The sequence below is a fragment of the Borostomias antarcticus genome, assembly GCF_949987555.1.
Source record: "Borostomias antarcticus genome assembly, chromosome: 8".
In the NCBI taxonomy this organism is placed as follows: Eukaryota; Metazoa; Chordata; class Actinopteri; order Stomiiformes; family Stomiidae; genus Borostomias; species Borostomias antarcticus.
Genome location: NC_140241.1, coordinates 11,879,997 through 11,903,212, shown reverse-complemented (window position 1 = coordinate 11,903,212; position 23,216 = coordinate 11,879,997). Strand labels below are relative to the sequence as shown.

The window sequence follows — 23,216 nt, the reverse complement described above, 5'->3', positions numbered from 1 at the left end:
ACAGCTACAGTGAGACCAGCAGAGAGCGGACCAGCACAGAGAGAGGAAGCACAGCTACAGATGAGACCAGCAGAGAGCGGACCAGCACAGAGAGAGGAAGCACAGCTACAGATGAGACCAGCAGAGAGCGGACCAGCACAGAGAGAGGAAGCACAGCTACAGATGAGACCAGCAGAGAGCGGACCAGCACAGAGAGAGGAAGCACAGCTACAGATGAGACCAGTAGAGAGCGGACCAGCACAGAGAGGGGAAGCACAGCTACAGATGAGACCAGCAGAGAGCGGACCAGCACAGAGAGAGGAAGCATGGCAACAGAGCAGACCAGCACAGAGGGAGGAAGCACAGCTACAGACGAGACCAGCACGGAGGGAGGTAGCACAGCCACAGAGCAGACCAGCACAGAGAGAGGAAGGGTTCTACCAGACTGTTGGACTGACTCTCAATTTGAGTATTTCAAAAAAAACTTTCCATTCATTGTAGTTGGTAACAAGAAACTTGGCTGTAAGGCATGTCAAAATGCAGTGTCACCATGGGGTACACAGAACAGCAACACTGAGCTATACATTCTCTAGTGAGTGGCAAAATTGTAGAATTGGCCCATATGGCAGCACCAGGAAGAAAAAAATGAAATCTTTGAGAAAGAAAATACAAGAACAGTGTCTCACAGAGCCACAAGCTAGCAGAAGATATAGTAAAAAAACAGGGTGAAAACACTTTGGAGTCAAACTTTCTGAAAACACAAGAGGAGTGTCTAGCCTCCACTACGAATGTCTTCAATACAGCATATTGTATTGCAAAACATACAGTAATAGACCATACACAGATCACCCAGGACTAATAGATCTAGAGAAGACAAATGGTGTGAATGTAGGTCGGGTACTTCACACAAATGTTTCATGTACAGAAATTGTGCATTTTATATCTAGAGAAATGAAGCAGGTATTAATAGCAAGCATCAGATCTACTCAACCTAAGCTCACTGTTCTAGTGGATGAGAGCACCTCTTTAAGCAAAAAGTCATGTCTTATTGTTTACCTCAGAACAGCAGTTAAAGTCTTTAAGACTTTTTTCTTAGATCTTCTTGAGCTAGAGTCAACAAATGCAGAGGGGATCACTGACACATTACTTAACTGCCTGCAGAAATATAGCCTTTATGAAGCCTTTCTTAAAAGTTCTTTAGTTGGATTCTGCTCAGATGGTGCTTCTGTAATGCAAGGCAGGAAGGCTGGGGTGTACTCTAAATTGAAATCCCTGTTTCCAGATCTCATAGGCTGGCACCGTCTTAACCATAGGTTAGAATTGTCTGTTGGAGATGCAGTTAAGTGCTGCACAGAAACGAACCACTTCACCAGCTTTTTAGATACATTATACTGTCTATACCATCAGTTGCCAAAGAACCTAAGAGAACTTGATGCTGCAGCCTCTTAAGTTGGTGTCCATTTGAGGAGGATTGGTCGGGTTTTGGGGGTAAGGTGGGTGGCTTCATCCTACAGAACAGTAAATGCTATTTGGACAATGTATAGTGCACTGTATAATCACCTCACTGCTGCAAGTAAAGATGAAAAGAGAAGCTCAACTGATAGATGTATGTATGAAGGTCTAGCAAAGCTGAGCTCAGTGGCTTTTGTTAAAAACCTAGGCCTCATGATGGATGCTCTGGAAGAGCTTCGGGATCTGTCTGAAACTCTGCAGTCCAGAGACATCAGAGTGTCACATTCAATCAACCTAATAAAAAGACAAGTAGCTGTATTTACTGCAATGAGAGCGAATCCAGGTAATAACCCACACTACAAAGCAGCATGTGAAGCTGCTCAGAATGGTTCCTTTAATGGGGTGCCACTTATAGAAGATGGTAGGCAAAAGGTTATTGATCCTATGAGATTTTATGAAGCACTTTGCTCCAGCATGGAGACTAGAATGGTTACCAAGCAGGAGGAAGCACTCTTCAAGAAAGTGAATGTACTGGATAAAAACACATGGCCAGAGCCTCTGCCATTAATGTATGGTGAAGAGGAAATAAGAGAACTCTGCAGTCAGTTAAAGATAGGTGTGTCAGCAGTCAAATATAGCTATAGGGATTTCAAGGAAAATCCTAACATGCCCATGCAGAAAGCCCTTCTTAAACTCAGACATGCAATTGATACCATTGCTGTGAGTAGTGCAGATTGTGAAAGAGGTTTTTCAGAAATTAATAATGTTGTCACAACTTTGCGCACACAACTGAGAATTGAAAAAACCTCAGCTCTTATGTTTATTAAACTAGTTGGACCTCCTCTTGAGTGTTGGAACCCCATGAAATATGTAAAAAAAGTGGGTGCTTACTAGAAGATCTGCTAGTCACTTGGCATGCATGCAGAGATGTCCCCCCACACAGGCTTCAACATATCAGCCCATCTGGGATCTTTTGATGTAAGATTGTATATAAATAACATATGTAAGAGATACGAGATAACCAAGATATATATATAATAGAGACTGTCAGTGTGTACGTTATTGGCCTGCTGTATTACATAAACTCAATGAAAAAAATAATTGGATTGAAATTTAAAATTGTATCATGCAAATTATAATATAAATAATTTATAATTTATATAAATTTATATAATTTATATATAATATAAATTTTAATTTCAAGATCATTTAAGGTTTGATTTGTGAGGCAGTATTGAGCCCCACCATCACTCCCTCACCTTTACCCACCTCTAACAGAGCCCCCCCACTTAACAAATCCCACTTTAACCCCTGGGTACACTCTGTGCCAAACAGCAATTGTTGTGGTTAGCGCCAAGGGGGCGTAGGTTAACTTGACAAAACAAGGCCACAGAAGAGACCAGAAAGACAGTCTTGTCGGAGAAGAGACGAGGGGGGACACTCAAACCACATAAGAACATTGCAATGAGACCAATGCTTTGATTTGAGTTCAGACAGCATACAGAGAGGTCAACTGTAGATTAGACTACAAGCCATCGTCTTTTGTATGTCAAACCTTCTGGAATAAACATGCTTCCGATGTCGCTCAAATCCCGTGTTGGAGAGATTAGTTTGGAATACATCAGAACAAGGAGACACTGGACTGTGGTATTGTGTGAGATTGGGGGCCGTCTTTTATTGAAATCAAAACACAACGCAGTGATTAATAAGGACAATAATAAAAGACAACGAAAGTCAACAATACATTACATGAGGTGTTAAAATTCTAAATCCAGATGTTTGACTTTTATTTTTACAAATAATACCTTGTAGTGGTGTCGGACATGACACAGTCTACTGACCGTTCTACTGACCACAAAACAGTTCTGTGATATTGTAGGACACTCTGCCTCAGGTTGGAATGTGAGAGATCTTGATAAGAGATGCTCAGAGACACACTCTGTGCTCCCCCATCCCCCTTTGCGACAGGCCAGGCCACAATCCACATTCCACAGACACGTAGGCCCAATCCCAAACCACCCCCTACCCACTCCCACTCCACCACCGAGTGTCCCTCCAAATGAAGTGTCACTCGCAGCTGTGGAGGGCACTCTCAATCGAAGGGGAGGGTATATAAATGGAAAGCCAAATGTGGGATGGACTCCCCACTCCACCGGAACCGACAGGGACAGGGCCGTCACCATGGCATGTTTAGGTGATTTATGGGAAAAATGTTTAGGATTTATAATACAAATATAAATCACTATAATTAAATCCATGTATGATGAGAAATGGTCAAAAGTCCAAACGGAAATATGTTTTTTCAAATGAACTCTAACTAAATTAATACTATAACACTGTCCCGAGACAAATACATAAATCAATTAATAACTTACTCCTATGCCTCTTTGGCAGCATTCCTTCTTTTGTGAAGCTCAATTTGCATATCGCAGCCTAATGGAAAGGAATATATGATGTAGGCTACATTTGACGTAGACCTAGGCCTATTTAGATTTATTTTATGTCGGCTATGAATACAGGCTTTTAAGAGTTTATTACAAGTCAAGTGATATAGGGATAAAGTGATGTTCTCCTATTTTTGTCTTCGATTTTGTTTGAGGCAATGAAATCAGTGTGGGAAAAACAAATGTTTGAGTGCTGTAAAATAATCTGCAATAATTGACAGTGTAGGAAGACGGAACGTTATTTATATGCGGTTTCCTGAGGCATCTCTTTGGCACGTGCACTTCCTGCTTCGGCTATCGGGCTATCGATGCAGGCTTGCTATTTAAGGGGTTGACAGCCCACTCGCACTCCAAGCGCACTCCGCGCTAATTGGTTTGGGACGGCCCTTAATATGGCGAAGCTCGGCGTGAACGCGCAAACGGAGGGGGAGTGGATAGGGCGAGGGCTTAGGGGGTGGTTTGAGATTGGGCCTCACAGTGAGACAAAGGAGTGAACCTCTTGGCTTTCTTTCTTTAATAAAGTGAAACTGCTCCATCTTCCCCCATGTGATGCTAACACCATGTGAATAAGCCCGGTGAACCAAGTTATGGTGTGATGCACTGTATTTGTAATGCAACTGTATTGTGTGTTATAAATAACTGCTCCCATGCTGCTAAGTCTACCATAGCCAAGTTTGGTATCCATCTTTGACTAAAATCATGACTCAGGTGATTATGCATGTTGTGGAATTGTCATATCATGTTGAAACCATAACCGGGATATCTGAGGATTCCAGAGTGAGTACAGAATGTGAGCTCTGTTTTACGATGGTAACAAGGGCCCACTGGGTTATTGATCCAAGTGACCAATCAGGTGCCTTTCTCCGCCCACCGGTCACAGCTCACTCTCTGCTCCTTAAAAGCGATCAGACAAGGACTCTCTCTCTCTCTCTCGTGATTTCTCTTGTAACTCTCTCAACTAGCCAGCAACTTCAAGTGTGTGCCTGGTTGATCAAATCAGCCTGTATCTGTGGAATGCTGAACCGCTATCTAAGAACTCTGTAGTTGACGCAGGGCTTAGGAATTTCCACCAACTCTTCAAAGATCCACCTCTGGCGAGAGAAGAGGTTTTAAATGAGATATTTGCAGCTTGTGAACTCTGAAACTGAACTTTGAACTCTGCGAACATCAACTTCGCGCAGCAACGCTACTATCACTGTTCCAGCGGGAGCGCAGGTGTGCTGCCCCTTTCATCAAACCGTGCGACCACCACGTCACGTGCCTCTTCCCTTCGTCGAGTCAGACAGCACCAATGGGACATTGCGCTTCACACACCACTAAGGTTGACTCCCAACATTCTCTTTGATGTGTGTGTTATGCCAAGTGTTGTAAGCTTAGAGGACTTAGGATAGGCTGTGATAATCTGACATTCTTTTCATTTCTGCTGTGTTTTCATATTGTCTTTTCATATGTGTTTTTCCATATATTATTGAATTGTGTTATAATATTATTTTGATAATTGATTAGTATAATTTCAATAAATATTATTAACTTTTGACCACGTCCGAGTGTCATCACATTATTTTAAATTACACCAGTCATAGTCATAGCTTTAACCCTAGAACACACGCTACAACCTGTTTTCTCAGGAATATTAATACATTTCATTTTTACATTTATGTTTTCTCTATTATATTTTAGCACACTTTACAGTGCAGCAACTGTTAATCTTATTTTAATGTTGATCTGTGTTTACATTACGTGTGATAAAATGACATTTTGTGGTTGTCTGTTTTAGTGTTTGAGATGCATTTAAAACAAGTACACAGTAAACATGTTGTCGCCCACCAATGATGCATAACCCATTTGTGCCAATGAAGTTGTGTAAGCAAGTGTAAAAATTCATCATATGCATGTTGACTTACAGATGTATTACTCATGTTATGTTAAGCTACATTGTACTCTATGAAATATTATGAATGGTTTTGTGACATTGTAAGTGGTCTTTTGCAAGCTTTAAGTAAAGTGGTTAGCGTGTAATTCAAAGGCAAAATTTTATTTAATAAGTAAGCACTACAGTATGTTCTTACAGTGTAGCTAAGAGTAGCCCTTTACCCTCTCGGTGGGTTGTTGAAAAGAGGAATCATCAAAAGATTTCTGATTCTCATTTATTTTGCATATGTGTTGTTCCTGTAGCACTTCACTACCAAAACATGCTCCTCTTGTGACATTGCTTAAAGCTTACAAAGACCACTTATAATGTCATATAACCAATTACATGTCTGTTCTTAACTGCATGTTTCTTTTATCACTTTAATTAAAGCTTACAAAGGCTTATAATGTCATATAACCATTCATAATATTTCCTTAAGACACTTTGTTTGAGGATATCAACGTTATTCACTAGTCTAAATATAGTTCTACCATCAAGAAGATATAAAATAAAAGCAAAACATTTTTTATTTGCAGAAGTCATCATTAATATTTAGTGTTAGGTAACGTTAGGTAACGTTAATATTATTTTTAGCTAACGTTAACGTTATCTGTCTCCACACTTCTGTCAACTGACAGCAATAACAGCAATATTAAAACAAACAACGTATAACAGCAATATTATATCTAGCTATAGCTTTGGCATAAAGCCTCTGGTGGTATATAGGGAGGGAGAGTAAAAACAGAATCTCTAGTGATAACGTTAGTGTTCTGATCAGAGAACCGTACAGGTCCCTCTGCCTCTTCATCACATAAAGCACTCTGAGCAGGCATTTCAGATGTTGAGCACTGAGCATTTTTAATTTCGTTGTCTTTGTGTCGCCTGGCTTGCTTAAGCACAACTGAAGATGAGATAGAAATATAACATGACGAATGCATGTAGTGATTGGTTGGCCCATCTTCTCAGGAGGTGGTGGTGTAAACAACACAAAATGTATCAAGTCCTGACCAGTCTTGGGCTTTTAATTGTAAGCTGTCCCATTTGCCTTGATTTATATTAACGGTGGGCTTACAAAGCTTGCCACATTTTAGGACACATTCATAGGACATTGTGTGCTTTGTCTTTCATTGGGACTGAAAGCAACTTGCGTATAGCCGCTGGTGGTACGTTTTGAGCATTGCAGAGTTAGTAACGTTAGGTTATTATGGAAACACAAAACATTTTTGGAACTTGATGGAAATGGCTTCGTAGTAGGCTATATAGTATCTGAAAATGCAGTCTATGGGATTTTAGATGTACTGTTGAAGTTAACACTAACGTTATCACTAGAGATTCTGGTTTTTACTCTCCCTCCCTACATAACACCAGAGGCTCTGGAAATGGTTCATGCCAAAGCTATAGCTAGATATAATATTGCTGTTATACGTTGTTTTTTTTTTAAAAAGCAAATGGATATCATACAGTATGTCTGTCATTTGACAGAAGTGTGGAGACAGATCACGTGATCGTTACCTTACGTTAGCTAACACTAAATATGAATGATGACTTCTGCAAATAAAAAATGTTTTGCTTTTGTTTTATGTTCTTGATGGTAGAACTATCTTTAGACTAGTGAATAATGTTGTTATCCTCCAACAAAGTGTCTTAAAGTGTGTAACGTTAACATTAGTTAGAGAAAAAGCGAGCTCGCACAAGTGCTGACACTCTGACTGCTTCACAGACTGACTGACCTAAACTGAAAATGTTTGACTGAAAAAGGGGCATTGCCTACCAACAAGGTTAAAGGACAATGCTCGTTTTTGACAACCTGGACCTTATTTACGACATATTATAAGACGTTTGACTCACCGAGATCACTTTGGTGTAGTTCGGAGGCCTGTAGAAGAAATGTAAAATCCAGCGCGAGCCAGTATATCCATGTAATGGCGGTGATCGGGGCAACGAGAATGCAGCTTCTAAAAATCTATTTTCTGCCGCGAAACGGTTGTTTCATCAATCTGTCTGGATGAATCGCTAGTTGTGCTTACATAGAGCATAACTGTTGTGGTTTTCACATGCCATGATCTTTAGAAACGTCTTTCGAAACGAAATAGCTTCCTCACTTGCTCCAGCACTAATGCACACAGCGCGCAATCGTTGCTCCAGTGCGCTGTGCGCATGCGTGCTGGAGCAAGTGAGGAAGCTATTTTGTGTCTAACGACGTTTCTAAAGATCATATTACAGAGGCATGGGAAATACCACAACAGGCCTATGCTCTCTATGTAAGCACAACTAGCGATTCATCCAGACAGATTGATGAAAACAACCGTTTCGCAGCAGAAAATAGATTTTTAGAAGCTGCATTCTCGTTGCCCCGATCACCGCCATTACATGGATATACTGGCTCGTGCTGGATTTTACATTTCTTCTACAGGCCTCCGAACTACACCAAAGTGATCTCAGTGAGTCAAATGTCTTATATGTCGTAAATAAGGTCCAGGTTGTCAAAAACGAGCATTGTCCTTTAAGTTTAAAAATCCATACTCTTAGCAAAAACTAAAACTTTACTGAAAAGGGACATTGTTTTTTATAACATATAACATTATTTTTGGTTCATTATGAAAATGGGATGGGATGAACTGGACACCATATTCTTAGTAGCCTACCCTATTTAATGGGAAACCGCAAATCAGCAACTGTTTACTGTTTACACACAAACATTGACTTTATTGACCTCAGCGATTACTTCTGTGTACTTATACTGTATATTATTAATCTGATCATGAGCAGAGCTTTCATTAGAGCCTAAAATCAAAATTGGTAGCCATCTTGCATTTGAAGGTCAAAAATAGGTCAAATCATTATATAAACACCAAATATGTATTCCTTGACCAAAATAAGCTCTGAAACCATGTATTGTGGATTATTGTAGGTCAAACTATTAAAAGGTTCATTTCCAGGGCAGCCATTTTGGATTTTGGTCTCTCACAAAATTTCCCCGCCTTTTTTTTTTTTAAATACACCCCGGCTAAATTTGTTTATTAACCCTCCTCGATGACAAATCCATTGAGAAACGGACCTTCACTCTCCACGGTCACGGAAGTGCCACAGATGACCCAACTAAAAGTTATATTTCTGATCCCCTGCTGAAACAATTACCTGGTTCAATATCACTCACTTATCAGTCAAAATTATATAATTTACAATTCACATTTTAAGCCAAGACAAAGCAGGCATGGAATATGTTTTATTTTTAATAGGCATATCCAATCAACATCCTTGTGATAATGCTGTGTTGCAATGTCATTTTTCAGAGTTGTGAGCAACTCTCCAATGAGCTTTCAGACAGGATTTAACCATTGAACTGTATGACTGTTTGGATGAGGTCAATACCAGGAAAGTCCATTGCAATAATCCCAAAACAAGACGTAGGGTGGTCGTTATAAAACTTCCTCAGGTACTGAACCAACCAGGGGTTGACCTTTTCAGCAACCCTTTTGGGAGTTAAAAACATACCCATAACTGTACCAATTCCTGTGCCACTGGAGTAGCTAAGAACAATATTATTCCCTCCACAGTCCTCAGTAGCTTGGATCAAGTGCTTTACTATTTTCTTCTCTTTGTCTGCAATGTCTGTAACTTCATAGTCATCTTTACTGTCTGTTTCCCGGACAGGAACACCCAGTTTGAAGCTGGAATTCTGGAGAAACACTATCTTTCCTCTAGCCACACCCATGGTTGGAATGTCAGACCTCACCCAAACATCTTTGTCATTACTAATCATTCTCTTCACCATGCCCTCAACGTCGTCTTTATCAATCAAATCAGGCTGCACTCTAACGAGAACCGTCTCACTGGGGAACTCAGACAAAAATGCTCTGATGGTGTCAAGAACCTTATTGAAAGAAGTGTGCTGGTAGACCACCCAATGCATGACGTACAGCTTGTGTTCCAGTGCAAAGATCCTGAGGTCCAGGGAGCGTATACCGGCCCTCAGCTGGTCCCCCAGGTGCCAGGCTTGGCACTCTGCCAGCGGGCCGCCGTAGAGAGCCATGGTGTCATGGGTACCAGGGATTGTGATGTCAGAGAGGAACTTGTCGTCCCCGATGGTCCGCATCCAGTCTATGGTGTAGGATTGTGGTAGTTGGAGATTTCCATGGTCATTGAAGAAGAGGTCCTTTCCATGGCAGAAACCACTACAAGTCAACCACATGTCAGACCTGGGTCAAAATACTATTTGAAATCCTTTCATCTTTGGATTTTGGGGAACAGCCCATTGTTTCCATTGTACCAGATAAGCACAGATAAGTCATTTTTAATTTAATATTATTTCAATTTTTTTTTTTTTACTTAGATCTGCCACATATTTAAAAATACTGTATCTACAGTTCCATGTTGGTGCGGAGTTATGAACTATCTGAATTATGGAGAGGTTTCTGACAGCTTGCCCCAGTTACATTAAAACAATTCATCGATACAGTATATTTGTCATAAGGGTAGATTTTTTTTCTTACATGTCAAAGATGACATGAAATAAATGTATTCTTTGAAGAATACGCCTATTTGTTATGGACACGGTGATATACAGTACATCTGTAGCTGTACTTACATGAAAAGTTGTAAAGCATAGAAGTGACAAAGCAAATAGTTCATTGTGGTCTTCATAGTCACGTTACAGAGAGGATCCACCCCAGCAACCTGCCAAAAACATTTAGTAACATTAAACTGTTCAGCTGAGTAAAAATGTCTCAATTAAAATAAATATTCAAAAAGTCATTGTCAAGTACTGTAGCTGACCAGATAGAATGCTGCGATACTCACACTCTTATGTCATCCACTGTGTTTCTGCAAGTGGCCTGGGATCGGCAGCTCCTGAGATATACATATATATATATCTGACTCAAATAATAGGTGTGGTCTGAGATTGTTCACCTAGTCTTTGTTCTCAAGAAAGATCAGCACATTTAAGAGTGCTTACTGATATCAGCGCCTTCTGAGATATATCGCCTACTCTGACTAAAATGTTCCATGCTGTCTGATAGTGTTCACCTTTATTCTCAAGAAAGGTCATATTTGAGAGTGCTCAAAGTACAACCTGTGCAGTTCCCAAGGTGAGAGAAAAGTTTAAGGCATCAGTAGAATTTTCGCCCAGGGATTAATAAAGTATCTGTCTGTCTGTCTTGTCTGTCTGTCAGTCAGCCCACTCAAAAGTAATTTCTTGTCTCGCAAAACGTGTCACTTCCTTTTCCACCACAATATTTCCTGCCTAGCCAAGGCCAATTCATAAACTAATAGAAGGTTAAGGTGAATAATGAACCATAAAAAAGTTATTTAAAGTTCGCTAAAGTTATCATAAAAAAGCAGTTTGTGGATTATCTGACTATTTATAAGGGATAATAGACCTTTGTGACCAGTCAATCACGCTGAGAATAATAACTAATAAATTTGCCTGATTTCTGAAGACCATACCTCTGATGTCCCACAGTCAAAGCTTGTCCCACGTTGTGTGTTCATAGATTAGACATTAGTTTGAAGAAAATGGTTCTGCTGTATCATAATGTTATAAGAAAACAAGATGTACAATAATCCACACCTCCACCGCCTTGGGGAACTCCACAGGTCATTTTTGTCCGCTCAGATTTGTAATTGCCTATAGACACTGGGTGCGTTAAGTAGCTGAGCGCTCAGTCAGCGATCAGTGATCAGAATTCACTTAACGGGTTGCTCAGTTACGCTCAGACTGATCTGCTCAGAGCACAAGTGAGCAGTTTTAAACTATGATCTGTTTGAGCCAAACACCACATCATAATTATCATCATCACCTGAGAAAAAAAAACAAGGGGCGCGTTTTGGCTTGGGAATCGTTGGGACGCTGCTCGCTAATCACACATGATTGACAACAGGTGAAAAGTTCTCGTCTCCTAGCAACTCAGCGCTCGGTTAGAGCAGACCGTTAAAGGACTATGCTCGTTTTTGACAACCTGGACCTTATTTACGACATATTATAAGAAGTTTGACTCACCCAGATCACTTTTGTGTTGTTCGGAGGCCTGTAGAAGAAATTTAAAATCCAGCGCGAGCCAGTATATCCATGTAATGGCGGCGCACGGGGCATAGGGAATGCAGCTTCTCAAAATCCATTTTCGGCCGCTAAACGGTTGTTTTCATCAATCACATTGCATGAATCGACAGTTGATATTCCTCTACGCGAGCCATTCTTTCGGTTTTCAAATACGTGGTCTGTAGCCACTGTAATATGATCTTTACACGCCTCTCCCCCACTTGCTCCAGCACGCATGCGCACAGGCCAGCGCGCAGCCTGCTATTCTCCGGCTCACATTCTCTGCGCTACGATCGTAGTTGGTGCCGAGAATATTGTCGTCGTCATTCGTCAGCAACAATCCGATCGTAGCGCAGAGAATGTGAGGGAGCATAGCCAGTGTAAAGATCATATTACAGTGGCTACAGACCACGTATTTGAAAACCGAAAGAATGGCTCGCGTAGAGGAATATCAACTGTCGATTCATGCAATGTGATTGATGAAAACAACCGTTTAGCGGCCGAAAATGGATTTTTAGAAGCTGCATTCCCTTTGCCCCGTGCGCCGCCATTACATGGATATACTGGCTCGCGCTGGATTTTAAATTTCTTCTACAGGCCTCCGAACAACACAAAAGTGATCTGGGTGAGTCAAACTTCTTATAATATGTCGTAAATAAGGTCCAGGTTGTCAAAAACGAGCATAGTCCTTTAAGTGGTTTTAAAAACCGCTCAGCGCTCAAAGTGAGCATTCTAAGAGTGAGCGCTCAGCTACTTAACGCCCCACTATTCCCTGTCCTTCAAGTAGGATTCAAACCAGTCTAGCACTGTGCCATAAATTCCCTGCCAGTTTCCCAGTCGGCCTAGTAATATGCTGTGGACAACCATGTCGAATGCAGCGCTGAGATCCAGTAACACTAAGACTGAAATTCTGCCATTGTCTGTGTTTAAATGGATGTCATTGAAGACCTTAAAGGCAAAATGCACCCTAGAACAACATCAGGCTGAAAAACTAGAGCCCCATACAAAAATATAGGTGATGGCGAGTCCTATAGACTGGACTAGCGGCATCTAAAGAAAATCACGTTTCAGAGTCAGCACTTCCGGGATATACCGCGTCGAAACGCGTCGACATATACTGCCAGAAAATCGAGCAAGACTACAGGGGGGTGGGTGCTTGGTATGATTGACAGCTATGATTGACAGCTATGACAAGCACGGCGGAGGGGGCTAGCGAGCGAACATACGCCCCCTAGTTTCACATTTCAGAGCTGACTGAACATCTGTGAAACAACAAAATAAGAATGGAACGCGATAACTTGGAAGATTTTATAGAAGATGAGGAAGATGTTGATGATTCGGAGGAAATTCAGGGCTATTTGTTTGAGCCTGAATTTACAGCAGACGAAATCCGACAACGGAGAGAAGAACAAGAGGCTGCCGCCAGGCTAGTCAACCCAGGCGATGAGGCTGGATTAGCGGCCGCGATTCCTCGGTCTGGCAGTAACTGGTGGTGTCTGTGCGAAAACTGCCCAGCTATGCCGACAGAGACAGAATCTCTCTGTTGCCAAGAATGGGACCGTGGACAGTTACTGCTTTCAGAGATGGCAGAGGAGATGGAAGAGGAAGACGGGGCGCTTTGTCTGACAGAGCATGGTAGTCACGCAGCCCATTTGGATCGAGGAGTTTTGGAAACCTTTTTCCGCTTAGATAGGATAAATTGGAAGAGGAGACACAGACCGGAGGGTCCCGGAGGGCAAATGACAAATAAGTAAGTCAACCTAACGTTATACGTAGATCTCTGCTTTGAATGGTCTAACCTGGCTAACGTTAGCTATCTGCATTTCATATCTGCCTATTTGGCTAATCTGAGTTCCAGGAGCCCAAGCTGAGGCAAATAGTTGTCTAACTGCAATCTCGTCAATAATGAAGTCATTTTATAATGTAGGCTGTAATGTTAGCTTTGTTTGGCATGCAATGGTGCTTTGGCTAATGTTCGTAAGCTAGACAGCAATTTTAATGTATTTTCTTTGTATCTAGACAGTACCGCTTGGCTGGCTACAGAATTGTCCTGGAATGGGTTTTACGGGGAGAACGGCTCGGAAGACACCGACGTGCTGTTCTTCCTGCTTGTGTGGTGGACAGTATTCGCCAGCTATATCCTTCTGCGGATGGACAATACCGTGGCTTTATCGAGGTCAATGAGGCTTTGGAAGGAATGTATCAGTAGGCCTACCTGATGTGTAATGTTAGGCTACAGTTAGAAAAGTCCCCCTGTGCGCGCTGTACTCCCTGCAGCAGTGAGCATAACAGCTAGCATTCAGATCTGAGGTTTGCATGTTATCTGAATAGCTGGTTATGTCCGTTTGCATTTTCTGTTATTTATTGCGACTCAGTATGTAACATTACTGTTGTGTTCTATTGTTACCTAACCATACGTACTCCCTTTTTTGCAATAAACATCCTAAACATTGGCACCTGGACTCTTCTTCTACACTTACTCACCTGAAGACCACCAAATAGTGCCCCGACCTAACACTGTGAAGTGATCGCTGTTACACCATCTATATAGGCTATATCACACAGATGTATTCATTATAGGCTATATCACAAAAAATACTATTTCACATATGTACACAATGCAGGAGTGCAATATTCAAAAATCTTATTTACTTTCAAAGGCATATGATTACAACAAAACCAGGCTTTTAGTTTTACAGATGGTTTCATACTCTTGTGGATTTTGGAAAGGAGAAACAAAGTGTATTTGCAAGGTAGTGGTATTGGGTATCATTTTTAAAATCTAGTCTTATATGTTTGTGCTGCATCTTCTTTGGTTGGCTTTGGGGCTGCGGCAATGTTGGCTGGCAGGTCTGGTCTTGGGAGACGGGAAGATTCATCCTTGAAGATGACACTTTCATCTTGCCTTCGCTTCCACACCAGCTCCATCAATGTCGTCCGGAAGTTGGTGGTGTGTGGCTCATACCTCTTCTTTGTGACCCATTCCTTAGAACGCTTGCTCCACACTTGATCGATGACAGGTTTGCCTAAGACAGAGGATTATATGAACCATCATTGGGTGTGCTGTTCACTAATACAGGCATTTCTCTCTAACATGTTTGCACACACAATATCAATGTATAGGCGTACTGCTCACCATTACAGTCCACCTTCTGTTTACGAGTCAAGTTCTCATTGTGCTCCATGATGGCTAAGTGCGTCCTCTGTTTCATGCTCATGTTGGAGAAATGTTGTCTTTTTGGTGCATATTTGAGGAGAGCACCATGGAAAACCTCCAGGGGACCTAATTGTTTTGGAGAGATGAATTATATTAGCTTTATTGTGAACAAGTGGAAATTTGCATTGTTCAATTCATCATAGATGTGTAATCTTTATAGAACTGAAAGCCGAGCCTACTTCACCAAGATGTGGTAAGCAGCAGCGACTGGCACTTCTTTTAGCCAAGGCAAGACAATACCACTGACCTGTATGTTTGAAACGCCCCATGTGATCAAGATCCTTCTGGAGGTTTTTATCGTTGACCACAGCAGCCAGTTCGTGGTATTCCTCAGATTCTTTGCAAAGCCACTTTTTCTTCTCCCGGTCTTCAGTGGTGATAGGTGGGTGAAGACAGTGGTGCTCTGTCCCTCCTTCAGTCCATGTATGCTCATCCACTGTGTGGTGTAGAATCGAGTTCCAGGTCGACTTCAGTTTCTAAAAAGAATAATAATTTAAAATATGGCACATGCATTCCAAGACATTATGAAATAGACAGTGTTGGGGAAGCTATTGTGAACCACACACACACACACATCGGAAGACCTGGGGGAAACAGACAAGAACAAAACCGACAGACCAGTACAGAGACATACAAGGCCATAAGACATACAACGCCATAACATACCCCAACATCTCCTCCTGCCTTGGCGCAAGAGAACCAGAGATGGTTCCTTACAGACCGAATCCATGGCTTTAAAGCTGCACGTCCTCTCTTTTTGGCCTTGGTGATCAACTTCTTTTGGATACCTGTGTAAATACAAGACAATGCAAAGGATATAAGAGCATGTAGACTTCCACCTACAATACACTGCACATTACAAACAGAAAGCCCCTTTCCCCACTAGACTTGTGCCAGACCCATGACCTGCGTTGTACTGTCAATTTGAAAGACAATGATACAGTCCTGACTCCATATCCACCACTCCAGAACCCCCATCCCTCATTTCAAATGTCAGAGACCAGTCACCAGCATTTTATGTCAATTAACCACCTCATAGGCCCTCTACTCCCAAAATTATGTCAACTAATCTTTGATGTTGTACAATACTCACTTTTGGAGGTATGCCAAATATCAAACTCATGCTGGATTGATGGATATTCCTCACGCATGATTTTTTTTATGCTTGTGGAACGATCAGTTGCCAACACCTCCACATTTAAGCCAGTGTCAAGTAGGGTGTTAATTCCACGTCTGAAGCCAAGACTTTCCATGGCCACTGAGCTGGTTGTCTCTGTCACCTAAGGACACAACAAATAACATACAATTTGTACAATTACAAAATAATCAATATAAAGAAAGATGGATGGATAGATGGATGAATTTCTCTTTTATTTACCTGGACTAACTCAGAATGGACAATTTCCTTGCTAGGGTCAGCCATGAAAGTATAGGTTGTGTATTTGGCATTAAACCCTGGGCTGTCCGAGCGACCATCGGAACACAGCTGTGGCTGCAGGCCGTCTTCCTGTTCCAGAAACATCTTGGCCAAGAGGGCTTCTCGCTGCCGGTCATATTCAGCTTGAATGACAGGATGCAGGTAGCTGTTCTGCATGGCATAGAAGGTGCTACTGCCAAATATATGAAGATTGATCAGCTTTGCCCATTCCTCCAACTTGGTGTATGTGTTACCAGTGAACAACAGAGCAGCTGCAATGAGGAGGTTGGACTGCGGCATTCCACGTTCTGAGATGCAGGAAGTCCATGTTCCAGTGTGGCCTGTCTCACACTCCCATTTCACCCTCATTTGAGAACCCATGTAGGAGACTTCTTTTTTCTCAATGACTTTGAGGCATGTTTGGCAAAACTTCATCAATTCAAGCACTTTCGACTCTGAGACTATAACTTTTGGCTCTTGCCAGTGCATTTCTCTTGTTTCCTCACCAGAATCACCACCAGAATCACTGGTTGAGGGAGGGCTACTGCCTGGTCTAAAGCTAGACTCCTGTGTGGTATCCTGGCGGACATCCAAAGACTCCATACTGGTGAAGCTAGAATCCATTTCCTCCTCTGGCAACACAGCAGGGTTTCTTCCACATCCAGATGCTCCCTGTAGTATATATGAATGTAATTAGTACAGTAAAAAAAACAGTAGGCTATAAATAAAAAGCTATATATCTATTTATATGCTCAGGCACCCATGACTAGAATCAGCCTTCACAAACTGTATACCGTTTTGCCATGAATACAACAGGTAAAATATATGGTTTACCACCTTGAATTGTAATAATATTCTATTAATAATAATATTCTGCCGTCTCACACTAGTTATTCCCAGCCAATTATGTCCAGTGAAATGGAACAGATTTCCATGAAGTGTTGCCTTCCAGCTAGCTAAGTTAGCCTACTCAGAACAGCAGTGTAGCTAGCCTACACTAGTCACCACATTAGCTATAAAAAAAAATGTTGTTGTATTTATTTACATTTACCTGAGTTCGTGGGACTTTGCTAGGTGTAGACATCAGTGGTTGTTCAACAACTTGTCTCTTGCGTTGGTGAGCAACATCACTGCTAGGACCGTGGAAGGTAACGGCTACGCTCACGGTAGATGCCGGTGGTGCTGGGGCTACGCTAACGGTAGCTGGTGCTGGGGCTACGCTAACGGTAGCTGGTGCTGGGGCTACGGTAGATGCCGGTGGTGCTGGGGCCGGGAAAATGGACGGAACTGCGCCCGCCTTCAGTTTTCGACGACTTGTTAGCGCCGTTCCCATCAACGTATCCGCCAAATGACCCTCGAAGTCATCCAGGCGAAAGTGCTGGCTGCATGTAAGAATGTTTTTGTAACCTGTTGTCGGTGTGTTGGGGGGGTAAAGAGGGCTGTTGATAGCCGATAGCCACTGCTTGCAGAGTTGAGGGTCTCGTACAGGTAAGCCATGAAAACTTACTCCCGCAGGTCTGGCGTTATCTTTGCATCCACACACTATACACGATTTGGTCATTGTTGGTGTTTTTTCTTGACGCTAGAACTGATTTACAGTTGTTCGCGTTCTGATGGGGGCATGGATGTAGGGTGGGGGGTGGGGGTTGGACTTGAGCGGGGGCGGGAGTTGGGTGGAGGTGAAATGGCTCAGTGTCACGCAAGGCATGTTGGGAATCGCAGTCTTTTCATATATTGCGCAATCGTAACCAGGAACTTCGTTTTCTGCACTTTATTGCTCAAATAACACAATTTTCTGAATCTGTGCATGTTTACTGTAAACAGGAGACATATTACATGTGATTAAAGGCTACAAAGTCAAGCCCTACAGCTTTCCTTTAACAAGAGCAGTCTCGGTGCTGTGGTGTGGTCGAAATCCTGACTGGAAGACATCAAATCAATTATTTATTGCCAGGAAGTTGTTCAGCTGTTGAAAGACTGCTTGATATAGGCCTATAATTGTTCATTTGTCAGGTGTCTAGATTATTCTTTTTTTTAAATGGCTTGACGACTGCAGTTTTCAGGGTTTGTGGGAACACACCTGAAAGAAGAGATGTGTTTACAATTTGTAGTAAATCAGAGGCCATGCAGTTAGATACATTTTTTATAAAGCCTGTAGGCAGAATATCAAGGCAACAGGAGGAGGATTTCAGATATTGTATAATGTCCTCCGGGTTTTTATGGTTGATCAGATAAAATTGTCATGGTATTAGTTTTAAGTGGACACTGGGACAACACATATCCTGTACACGATATGGAAGCATTGACTGCTTGTCTAATTTTCTGAATTTTGTCAGTGAAGAATAAGGAAAATTCATTACATGCCCTGGTGGATAGAAGTTCAGATGCTACTGACACAGGAGGGTTTGTTAGCCTATCGACAGTGGCAAACAAAGCACGTGCATTATTATTGTTTTTGGTGATGTCAGAAAAGAAGAACTGCCGTGCATTTCTCAGCTCCAAATTATAAATGCGAAGTCTCTCTTTATAGATGTCATAATGAATATGGAGATATGTTTTTCGCCACCTGTGTTCAGCTTTTCGACACTATTTTTTCTATTCTGACCAGCGTGGCGTTTCTCCATGGAGATCGTTTCTTACCAGAGACTACCTTCACTTTAGTGTGTGCAATGATATAAATAATATTTGTAATTTTAGAATTGAAATTATTTACAAGCTCATTGACTGAGAACCAAGAGAGGGCAGGTGTGGATGAGAAAGCCTGAGTAAATATTTGACTGTTGTTTTCAGTGATATGCCGTTTTGTGATGACCTCTGTTTGAACATTTGTGTGCATGGAGATAGTACTCTCAACGAAAACACAGGAATGATCAGAGAGCGCAACATCAGACACCTCAACCTTAGAAATAGTCAGACCTTTGGTGGTGATGATCAAGTCCAGAGTGTGCCCCTCAATCCATAGTTATCAAGGACACAACACTGTTCATTAGCCCCTCTGTCCTGAGGGTTAAGGGATAGTTATTCTAAATTGTTACCGCTGTATGGTTTTCAAAAACATAGGCTTTACTTTTGCCGCCCGGGTCTGGTCCATCGGTACCCTCCACCTTCATTGCCACCTAGTTGGCAGTGCACCCGACCCCAACAGTTTCTCCCGCGGTTGGTGGGTCCACAGGATGGCTCTGGGGACATGGAACGTGACCTCGCTGGGGGGAAGGAGCCGGAGCTTGTGAGGGAGGTGGGAGCGATACCAATTACACCTGGTGGGGCTAACCTCCACGCACAGCCCTGGCACCGGAACCAAACTCCTGGATAGGGGTTGGACCCTATTCTTCTCCGGAGTTGCTCACGGTATGAGGCGTAAGGCAGGTGTGGCTATACTAGCTAGCCCCCAGCTGAGCGCCTCTGTGCTGGAGTTCACCCCAGTGGATGAGAGGTCGCCTCCCTGTGCCTTAGGACTGTGGGGGGGGAAACTCTGACTGTTATTTGTGCGTATGCACCAAACAGCAGTTCGGAGTATTCTGCCTTCTTGCAGACCCTAAGTGGAGTCCTATATGGGGCTCCTGCAGGGGACTCCACTGTCCTATTGGGGGACTTTAATGCACACATGGGCACTTGGATGGGCGTGATTGGGAGGCATGGCCACTACGATCTGAGCCCGAGTGGTGTTTTGTTTTTGGACTTCTGTGCTAGTCACAGTTTGTCCATAACAAACACCATGTTTGAACACAAGGATGCCCACAAGTACACTTGGCATCAGAACACCTTAGGCCGAAGGTCGATTTTGTTATCGTATCATCTGATCTGAGGCTGTGTGACTTGGACACTTGGGTGAAGAGAGGAGCAGAGCTGTCCACTGATCACCATCTTGTGGTGAGCTGGGTTCGATGGCGGGGGAAGCCTCTGGACAGACCTGGAAAACCCAAGCGTGTAGTGAGGGTGAACTGGGAACGTCTGGAGGAAGAGCCTGTCCAGAGAGAATTCAACTGCCACCTCCGGCGGAGCTTCTCAGGGATCCCTGTGGAGGTTGGGGACATCGAACACGAGTGGTCAGTGTTCAAAGCCTCCATTGCTAACTAAGGGATTATTATAAGAAGTGCATCAGGGGAAAATCATCCATGGAAGGGACTGGTGTGATCCAGATTATAATCAATTCGTACAGAGGGGAGAAAACTAGAACGATATCTGCACTATATAAAGCACTAACAATGAACAAGTATTCGACTACATATATAAAAGAAAAATGGGAATCAGAATTCAACATGTGCAAGTGCATCAAACATCCACAAGTTCACGGATATGGAGGGAGTTCTCATGGAAAAATTTGATATGTTTTTTTATAACACCCAAGGTCAAAAACAGATACTCCACTGTAAGACTAGCATGCTGGAGGGAATGTGGAACAATGGATGCAGATCATTCACATATATTTTGGAACTGCCACAAAGTAACAACGTTTTGGGAAATGGTGCATAATATTATACAAAAGATAATCGGATATGATTTCCCTATGGGCTTTATGATTCTTTATTTGGGCAATTTTACTGAAGAGGATATACAACCTAGGGATAGATGTTTGGTTAAAGTGTTGTTGATAGCTGGCAAGAAAGCCATCACAAGGAAATGGGGTCAAGTGGATGCCCCTACTCAAGGACAATGGATGGGGATAGTAGAGGAAATCTACATAATGGAAAGACTGACACATCGATTGAGACTAAGACTATCACAGATGGAAGACCAGTGGAAAAAATGGATATTATTTAGAAAACAAGGCGAACACATGGGACAGGATAACTCAGGGAACCATTGAGATTCAGACTCCCATTCTAGGCTTCCTTTTCTTTTTTTTGTTAGTTGTTTTTCTTAATTGCGTGGTTTTTGCGTGGATTGTGTGGACGCAAATGTAGAGGATGCATTTTTGTATAGGTGATTGAGAGATTTTGTATGTTTGTGGTCTGTTGCAACTGTTCTCAATAAAAATAAAGTATAAAAAAAAAAGCCTCCATTGCTGAAGCTGTGGCTGGGAGCTGTGGCCTGGGGGCCATAGGTACCACAAGGGGCAGTAACCCTCGGACACCATGGTGGACACTGGTGGTCAGGGAAGCCGTCCGACTGAAGAAGGAGGCCTTCCGGGATATGTTAGCCCCCAGAAGCAGTTGCAGGGTATCGAAGGGCCCGGAGGTGACCAAGGCAAAGCAGTGGGTGTGGGAGGAGTTAGGAGAAACCATGGAGAAGGACTTTCGGTCGGCACCAAGGTGTTTCTGGAAGACCATCTGACACCTCAGAAAGGGAAAGTGGGGGACCATCCAAGCTGTATACAGCAAGGATGGGACACTGCTGACCTCAACTGAGGAGATTGTTGAGCGTTGGAAGGAGCACTTTGAGGAACTCCTGAACCCGACTTACCCACCCTCTACGATCGAGGCAGAGCCGGAAGATGAAGGGGGGTCATCATCAATTTCCCTGGAGGAGGTCACTGAGGTAGTCAAACAACTCCACAGTGGCAAAGCCCCAGGGACTGATGAGATCCATCCAGAAATGCTGAAGGCGCTGGGTGTTGAGGGGCTGTCTTGGTTGACACGCCTCTTTAACATTGCGTGGAAGTCCGGGTCAGTGCCAAAGGAGTGGTAGACTGGGGTGGTGGTCCCAATATTCAAAAAAGGGGACCAGAGGGTGTGTGCCAACTACAAAGGCATCACATTACTCAGCCTCCCAGGGAAAGTGTACTCTAAGGTGCTGGAAAGGAGGGTCCGGCCGATAGTCAAACCTCAGATTGAAGAGGAACAATGCGGATTCCGTCCTAGTCGTGGAACCACCGACCAGCTCTTCACTCTTGCAAGGATCTTGGAGGGGACTTGGTAGTTTGCCCAACCTGTCTACATGTGCTTTGTGGATTTGTAGAAGGCTTATGACCGGGTCCCTCGAGAGGTCTTGTGGAGGGTTATGCGGGAGTATGGGGTGAGAGGGTCCCTACTTAGGGCCATCCAATCCCTGTACACCCAGAGCGAGAGCTGTGTCCTTTCCGGTGGGGGTTGGCCTCCGCCAGGGCTGCGCTTTGTCACCAATCCTGTTTGTGATTTTCATGGACAGGATATCGAGGCATAGCCATGGGGAGGTAGGTTTGCAGTTTGGTGAGCTGGGGATCGCGTCGCTGTTGTTTGCAGATGATGTGGTCCTGATGGCATCATCGGCCTGCGACCTCCAGCACTCTCTGGATCGGTTCGCAACTGAGTGTGAAGCGGCTCGGATGAGAATCAGCACCTCTAAATCTGAGGCCATGGTTCTCAGGAGGAAACCGGTGGTTTGTCCACTCCGAGTAGGAAATGAGTCCTTACCCCAAGTGAAGGAGTTCAAGTATCTGGGGGTCTTGTTCCCGAGTGAGGGAACCATGGAGAGGGAGTTTGCAGTTGCTTTACCGCACTGTTGTGACAAAAAGAGAGCTGAGCCAAAAGGCAAAGCTCTCAATCTACCGGTCTATCTTCGTCCCCACCCTCATCTGTGGTCATGAAGGATGGGTCATGACCGAAAGAACGAGATCATGGATACAAGCTGCCGAAATGAGTTTTCTCCAGAGGGTGGCAGAGGTCTCCCTGAGAGATCGGGTGAGAAGTCATCCGGGTGAGAAGTCATCCAGGAGAGACTCGGAGTAGAGCCGCTGCTCCTTTGCGTCAAAAGGAGCCAGCCAGTTGAGGTGGTTCGGGCATCTAGTGAGGATGCCTCCTGGGCGCCTCCCTAGAGAAGTGTTCCAGGCGTGTCCG

General features: G+C 43.2%; 1 protein-coding gene across 1 annotated transcript; it reads right to left on the bottom strand.

Moving 5' to 3' along the window:
- Nucleotides 1–9,118: 9,118 nt before the first annotated feature.
- Nucleotides 9,119–15,045, bottom strand: LOC311312506 (1-phosphatidylinositol phosphodiesterase-like; the record flags this gene model as incomplete). The annotated part of the gene is made up of 3 exons (XM_084442467.1): nt 9,119–9,962; nt 14,733–14,853; nt 14,964–15,045. The coding sequence occupies 3 exons, from the start codon at nt 15,043–15,045 to the stop codon at nt 9,119–9,121; spliced, it is 1,047 nt and encodes a 348-aa protein (XP_084298593.1).
- Between the last annotated feature and the right edge of the window lie 8,171 nt (nt 15,046–23,216).